The sequence below is a fragment of the Bombina bombina genome, chromosome 1, assembly GCF_027579735.1.
Source record: "Bombina bombina isolate aBomBom1 chromosome 1, aBomBom1.pri, whole genome shotgun sequence".
Lineage (NCBI taxonomy): Eukaryota > Metazoa > Chordata > Amphibia > Anura > Bombinatoridae > Bombina > Bombina bombina.
Genome location: NC_069499.1, coordinates 238,306,685 through 238,315,032, shown reverse-complemented (window position 1 = coordinate 238,315,032; position 8,348 = coordinate 238,306,685). Strand labels below are relative to the sequence as shown.

The following is an 8,348-nucleotide window of genomic DNA, read 5'->3' as shown; positions in this document are numbered from 1 at the left end:
AATTGCAAAAGCAAATAAAAAAAAACAACGTATATCTTCCCTTGATTTTCTTCAATGTATTGAGTTCACTAAATTAGTGGGTTTTTTTTAAAGCAAACATATAAATAAAATAGTGGTTATTCGACACGGTACAAGTGCAGATTTTTTATTTTGCAGTTGAAGATGCACGGATGCCTTGTGGATTACTAAAATATTATTAGCTTTTAAAATATAAATTAGTAATGAAAATAAGTAATGTAAAATAATATCGACGAGGATGGGATTCGAACCCACGCGTGCAGAGCACAATGGATTAGCAGTCCATCGCCTTAACCACTCGGCCACCTCGTCAGTTGCACTACCTCTATATTACTCCTAATAGGTATCTTTTCTTCCTATTCGGTACATTGTAGAGACAATTAACATACGACTCTTCTTACAAATCAAATCACTATCCAACGAGACTAGAAGACGAAGTGTAACATTGCTAATTTACCATAAACAAGCAAAATTATAGGAGACTGACAGCAAAGCGCTTTTAAATACTTGGAGAAATACAATTCAGCAATGAGCTTTGAGGAAATTATTTATCCAGCAATGTCAGCTAGGTAGCGCAGGCTGACATTCACCGGGGGTGGGTAAGGGAGGTGCGCGCGCATCTAGAAGGGGTGGCGGTAAAATTTGAAATGATGGCGGACGCGGCCTATAAGTAGATATATAGCTACAGTCTGGTCCGGAGAGTGCGTAAGGAAACGGAATTAGTTTTATGAGGTGAGGTGGTCTGTGTCTTAGGCCTTTAGCCATTGTCAGGTTACCGTTACGTCATAATCAGTAACGTGTCTTGTTTCGGAGAATAAACACCGTCTTATAGTAACGTATTTATGATATCTTGCTATTGTATGTGCATTTTATAGTTGTCTGCCTTGTATAAATGATACAATCACACCATACAAATAAAGCGGTTTTAATGGATAATAAAACGTGCAATCTATATTATGAATATATGTATTTAATGCTACGCATTACTGACTTCTATGTAATCTGTTTACACACCGCTCTACAAGGAAATTTGTGCTAGATCAGGATCAGCAAGTAATATTTTTTCCCCATCTTTAAAACTGATTAGTGATTTTCTAGCCCAGTATATATGCATACTCACAATAAACCTCTGATTCATACAGTAAAATGTCCCTGGGCTTTGTTGACATGCAATACCACAGCTGCTTGTCATTTTTGTTCGGCTGCCATGTCTTGGTGTGGAGGTAGAATTTGTTCTCGACTCTTACATTCTTATTCAATTTTATTGCGTTGTCAGAAGACAACTTATACTAAGTGGGTGACAAAACGACAAACTCGGGCTTCCTTTAATTTATTTCCAGTAACATAAACACAACTTGATAAGTCCATGTTGCCTCAATTTGGACATACACATTTGGGAGTCCTGCTGAGACCCATTTTCCTACCTCTATAGTGTCTCAATTTTAGAGTGTTAACATTTACTTGTGCACTGAGTGCTATTGCATCTTTGATAAATTATTTATGTTTCTGGCAATCAAGGGGTGAAATCACTGTGTTGGGTGTTATTAAGCAGTGATGTAATCACTTCATTGTTCCTGTGTTTATCAAGGGGATTCATTTTGTATTGCAAGACTGCGTATGTAAGAGAGTGCGTTATGTTGCATGCAGGGCCACCTTTAGCACTTGCGGGGCCCTGGGTGAGACAAATTTGTGAGGCCCCTCAGCCCAGCAACCTTATTTCTTTACCCCTGTATACCCTGCCCTCTGTTTGACTCACCCTGTCCTAATATTCAGTGTTGCCTATATAAAGAATGATACTATATATTATACCTCTTTATACCATAAACACGTCTTCATAAATTAAATACAGGATATACTTTCACCTTCTCATTCTCTCACCCCTGATATTGTGTTGCCCCCAAAGCGCGGGGCCCTGGGCAGGCGCCCCTCTCGCCCTGCCCTATGGGTAGGCCTGGTTTGCACATACTGTATGTGTATTATATGTGTGTTCAGTTTAGGGTTCACACAACATGAAACATTAAAAATAAAATTCTGACTACCAGGGTTTTGGCCTGTTTACCAAATTATAAACCCACTAATGAAGTCCTGAGTAGAGCTTTGTTTCCAAAATCAAGTCCTCAGAAACTTTAATAGGCCACCCATCAGCTTATTATTTCACCTGTGCTCTAGCTAAAACAATGAAACGCTGGGTCCTTGAGGATGGCATCTGCAGTAATAATTGAACATCTTTATTGCCAACAACACTCGGCTGCACTGTTAGCCTTTTTATTGTTCTCAACATAGGACTAAGAACTGCTTCACGTCTAGATTGCTAACGAAATTACATTAAATCCTTTTAAAACATTTAGTATAAAGATCTTTTCACCCTAAAGAGTGTTTTAGCAGTGCAACTAAATGGATAAAGGATATAGTAGAGAGTGTGTGTAGTTGAAATTGAAGTATTTCTGTTATAATATATCCTTAAAATTCAGAATATTAGAAAATAATAGGTATTTGGTATTAAAACAGTATCTTACAAATTATAACCAATACACATATGAATACATACAAATACACTAGAAGGCAGCACTACCTAAGATGCTATGCTATCCCGAAAAAACAAATGCTGTAAGAAACAAATTCCTATAATCTGTGATGACCGAGTAACAGCATATATTAAGCATATAGAAGATCAAGGAACAGTACATTTACCACTTCCAAGTTTGTGGAAAGTAATAGTTCTTAGAATCCAGGGAAGTCCCAATAAACCCTTTCCTTTTACAAAATTCCAGGGTTCTCACAATCCCCTAAATCTGTGGGGTGCAGCTACTTTCAGAGGTGTGTCACTGAACACGCTCTATGAAACAATCCTGTAGCGAGAGAAGAAAAAAGCGCAACCCCACATCAAGGTAGACGTTTAAGCTTTATTGCACACACAGCACGCGGTTAAAAACACAAGATAAAAAAAATCAACAAGCCTGTATCCCAACCAGGGAAGAAGAAAGGAAAACCTCAGTCCGGTTAGTTTGTCTCTGGCGTAATCCACCGGGATCCTTTTTTCGTTATGTTTACGTTTTTCTTGGAGCAACACAAGGCTCCACCCCCAACGCGTTTCGTTCGCCCTAAGCAAACTTTCTCAAGAGGAAATATCTTTTCACTGCAGTGTTTAATTGCTAATACATGCTATGCTTAAAGGGACACGGGACCCAAATTTTTTCATTTGTAATTCAGAAAGAGCATGCAATTTTAAGCAACTTTCTAATTTACTCCTATTATCAATTTTTCTTCGTTCTCTTGCTATCATTATTTGAAAAAGAAGGCATCTAAGCTTTTTTTTTTTTTGGTTTCAGTACTCTGGACAGCACTTTTTTATTGGGGGATGAATTTATCCACCAATCAGCAAGGACAACCCAGGTTGTTCACCAAAAATGGGCCGGCATCTAATCTTACATTCTTGCATTTCAAATAAAGATACCAAAATAATGAAGAAAATTTGATAATAGGAGTAAATTAGAAATTTGCTTAAAATTTCATGCTCAATCTGAATCACGAAATTACATTTTTGGGTACAGTGTCCCTTTAAATAAAAGGTATTTATATCTATTTAATCTCATATAAGTTGGATTTTTTAATTATTTTTTTTTATAATCATGCATTTGAAAAGAAGTGCACATAGGTACGAGGGCTATCATGCCTGTACCTATGAATCCAAATGTGTTCTGTTTCAGTGCAATGTGCAGAGAAACAGACAAAGCTTTGAAAGGATCAGTCACATCATATTTGATGTTGCTGGTCCCTCTTTGCACATGTGCACCAGTTATTAAAACAGGAGCGTGCATACAAAGGTCTCCAGAGCTTTTTGTCCAATGTAAATCTGGTGACAATTCCTCTGGAGTGTGTCTGACAGTATCACTGTTATTAGAACTCTTGAATAGCAATCGTTTTTTTCTTTGGAGTTGATATAGTGATAATCAGTTATTACATGTAGTGTACACTGATGGGAAAGCTTGATAGGGTTGGGTTGACACATCTGTTAAAAATGTAGGAGTCTGTATTAATATTTAGGAGCCAGATATACTCTTAGGATCCAGACAGTGGAATGTGTATATAGATATATGGAGAATAACCCCAAAAATTAGGAGGTAGTGGCTCCCTGGGTTAGTGTAACCATTACACTATTTATCAAAGTTATCTCTCAGCTGCTTTTCTTTTTCCTGTGATAAAGAATTGATTTTTTGCAGGGCATCCAACATGCAAAGTGCCAATTATTTATTTATTTAAACAAAGTATTGGCTCCCTATTTATTAATTTGGGTATTTTTTTTTAGTTTCTATAATTTAAAGTTTGGAGCACAGGTATTTACATATCTATTTTTTTTTTTTTTTTTTTTTTTTTAGGTAATTCATATGCGATAGGAATGGATCGACGATCTCTACCACAGCTTACTAAGTAAGTAGAATAATGGAGGATATAAAAAATTGTTATGAAATGTAGAAGAGTACAACCATGGGAATTGTGTGCCATTATTAAGGCAGTCATTACTGAGCATTAAAGGGACAGTACACTGTAAAATTGTTTTTATATGAATGTATTTTCAATGACTTGTTATACCAGCTGCACAGTATAACATTTATGAGAAATTTCATTTTTCGGCTAATTTGTGTATATGAAGTAGCTGGTTTTGTGCTTTTAAACCACAGCCTGTTACAATGGGTTGAGCTTCAGGTAATATCAGATCTCATTATGTTATCACTTTGTGTACACAGACTTGCTTCCTTATCTTATATTTGTCTGGAACACCAAAGCTCAATACTCAGAGAGAACAATGGAAAATTCTGATAGTGTAATCTCTTCTGCTGGCTGTGTTTACTTAGGCTGTTTAATAGAATATACTTCAGTATAGAAACTTTCAGTATAGGTTGGGATAGTACAGGCTAAACCAGCTATTTCAAATGCCAAAATAGGGGTAAAGGAGATACTTGTAAACAATTTAAAACACTCCAGCAGGTAAAATGAATCATTGGGAACAATTTTAAAGGGAGAACATTTTTGGGTGAACTGTCCCTTTAAATAGGTGTGTGATGAAACAAATTGGGCCAACTTGATATAAATACAGTACAAAATATTGATTGTGTCAACTGTCTATATTATTGTTCCTAGGGAAAGGAGGATTTAACTCACACCAAAAGGCTTTTTTTTAGGTGTTACTTGCAGTGTAGTGCTACGTGTGCATATTTCTCCTTTTACACATCTGACAAACCCTAACGTACAACAATTCTGCATTTATTGTTGTCAGGATGGTAAGCTGTGAATATGAGTATATTCAGTAAATGTGATATGATCTGCCATGTCCTTGCTTATTCTGGTAAGCATGTAGACCTAATTCTATTTTAGTATATCAGTTGGATTTTTTAAATTGATTTTCTTTGTTCCTTCATTTAGAGGTGTGTAATATTTTGTATTTTTGTGCAGTAGCTTTGCAGAGTGCGGTTTGTCTTTATTGAGGGATTTATCTATATTTATAATCATTATCCCTCCCTGTTATCTGCTGATTTATGTTCTTAAAATCTAGTGACTGTTTGACACACATTTAATTTCTTTGTAGCATTTGTTCACTAAAGCAGATGTTAGAAGATACATTTGTAGAAGAAATGATACATTGATATCATGTTATGTGTATGGGTCAGTGAATTAGTGAAATGCTATTTGGTGCAAAGAATAATCAGTGACACAAGTGAGGGATACATTTTTTTGCAAAGGTTTCCTTAAAGGAACATGAATCCCAATTTCTATCATAATTCAGATAGAGCCTACAATTTTAAAAGATTCCAACTTATTATTAATGGGTTTTATGTCCCTTTTTAAACTATTACTGTAAGAATAGTTGTGGGCTTGATCTAGGCTCCAAAAAGTGCATTGCACTGAACCTATAAAGTCTGTGATAACTGTTGTTGTGGTTTTTTTTACCCCTAATCCTGGCATCACCCCTGGGGTATTACATTTTTTGTTGTTGCAGGTTTCACCCACTCATGACACCATTTGAATATTTCAGCTTTGCTGATTATCCCATTGATAGCTTTGAAGAATTTGTTGATGCATGTTTGGAAAATGCTTTCACAATTTTTAATATGAAGTCCCCTATTTTTCTGCGACCTTTTCGAGTGCTATCCCTTAGTAAATGCTGTGTGTCCCCTAAGATTCAAGGTCACACATGTCACTTACTAAAAATTAATAATAAGGCAATCGTGATCCATTGTTTGACATTTTTAAATTAGAGTCATAGCTCTGTTATCATTGGGTGTAATAAATATCCGTATTTGTATCTTACATGAAAAACTGAGGGTCAATATTATGACAGTGTTCATATAAATATTTACCTTCCTTTTTCCCACAGCAGGTTTGTAACTAATTTCTCTTTTGTTTTGTTTTCTCTTTGCTAGTGACCTGCCTGAACGCAGTCGAAGGCGGCTATCTTCAGTAAGCATATTATATAATCTTGTTTTCTCATAAATTCCGTGCATAACCCTTTCCCTTTTAAATTGGCTAGGATCCAGTATTGTTTTAGCCATATTTTAATAGCATGAAAGAAGATATTGAATGTTTGCTTATGTTTGAATCTCATAAGAATATCCTTGTTTGTTTGTTTACTGCTGGTTGCAGTCAGATTACTTACAAATATAGTGGTGGTTACCAGGTCTAAATATATTTGTTGATCTTTGTAGTACAGTGAGTTTGAAGCTTAAAGGGACATTGTCATCAAAATCTAATGTATTTAGTTTGGCTTTTGAGAAAAGGTTTGTTTCTGACCGTTAAATACAGTAGAATTACACAATCAACAAATGCATAATACAAAGGCAATGCAAATTCACTTAGGGCCCGATGATCTAAAGCTCTCTGCTTTAGCAAGATTATCTAACAAGTCTCGTCGATATCTGGTGAAATGGGCAAGATGGAGAATGCATCCTTTTCAGATACTTTTTCAAAGATGTTAGCTAAGGCACCTGGGACTCAGTCAGCAAATCCATTTGCCAGAAAAAGACAAAGGAGGCACCTTATGGTGTAGTATTTAACATCCAAAATGTTAACTCACATGTAATGAAGCACTATCACGAGAGCTAAAAAAAAAAAAAAGCAGACCAGATCCTCAGTCGTCTGGTAGACTCCCCTCAGCAGACCCCAAGCTCTTGTCACAGTGATGCTACTAGCATCACAATCAAATTATTGTGAAATCAACACATATGCTCCTGTTGTGTCTTCTACCAACTTACATGCTTATACAAGCATCACTGGGATGAGAGCTTCGGATTTGCTGAGGGAAACTGCACTTGAATTGGGCTGCGCCTGTCTTCTATTATGTCCTAGTTCCTGTTCCTGATTGGGTGTCACTCGAGAGCACACACCTTCCATAACGGGCAGCAGCACACCCAGATCTGAACAGCAGAGGTTCCGGTATCATCAGCTGGTTTGCCTGCAACAGCCAGTCTGTGGATCAACATCGTATACAAAATCAAGTACAACCGGCTTTTTACTTTCTACCCCTCACAACCTAGGGGTCTGACTCACTCCCAGGGCTGAAGCGCCGATACCGGTAACTGTTTTCTTTGGATTTGCTGAGGGAGTCTGCCAAATGACTCTGATGATCCAGTGTCCTTTGTGTTTTCTAGATATGGTGTATGTCAAGCCTCTGTAGGAATGGATGCCTTTGGTGGAGGATTTTGAAGAACTTCACATCACAAATTGTGGACACTTTTTGACTAATCATTGTGGACTAGTTTTTGGGCTATAGGTGCACATATTTTAAAAAACAATAGGCAACTGGTATGCTCCTCCAATCATTTTCAAATCCATTTTCCGGTGGAGCTAATATGCCTATAATGGTGATTTCGGGAGGAGAGCCTTTATCAGGGGTTTTCTCTTGTGTAACCAGATTTTATAATCATACAGATTCCAGAAAGCTGGTTTGGGGAGCTATGTGCCAGGGGAAATACGCTCTGGGGTCCTGGCACAGAAGTCTTCAGTCTCTACCTGCAAATGTACTGAAAATAAAGGCAGTCTCAGGTACTGCTTTACTTTTGAAAATTACTTCAGGAAAATACAGTGAGATTTTGACCGACAACAGGGACGGCAAGGGGCTACATTTATTTTCACGTAGGAACAAGCTCTCAAGGAGGTGTTGCCAATTTTTATTTGGGCACTGAAGTATCTAAAGGGGTTATATCTGCCTCTCACCTTCCCAGTCTATAGACTGTTCAGTCAGATTATCCGAGCCTAGTACCTCTTTCACAAACAGAGTGGCAGTTGAAAAGTATCCATATCAGGATGATTGTAAACAAATGAGGATTGCTGGAAAT

General features: G+C 37.1%; 1 protein-coding gene and 1 non-coding gene across 2 annotated transcripts in view; one reads left to right on the top strand and one right to left on the bottom strand.

The window, feature by feature from the left end:
• Window positions 1-248: 248 nt before the first annotated feature.
• TRNAS-GCU (transfer RNA serine (anticodon GCU)) lies at window positions 249-330 on the bottom strand. Its single transcript has one exon. It is a non-coding gene; the product is annotated as a tRNA-Ser (tRNA).
• Window positions 331-662: 332 nt separating this feature from the next.
• The window catches only part of KNL1 (kinetochore scaffold 1), an 817,310-nt gene continuing 809,624 nt past the window's right edge, over window positions 663-8,348 (top strand). The window contains 3 exon segments of the mRNA XM_053711756.1: window positions 663-750; window positions 4,395-4,446; window positions 6,438-6,474. Of these exon segments, the coding sequence (XP_053567731.1) occupies window positions 4,415-4,446; window positions 6,438-6,474 (69 nt within the window). The 5' untranslated portion in view covers window positions 663-750; window positions 4,395-4,414.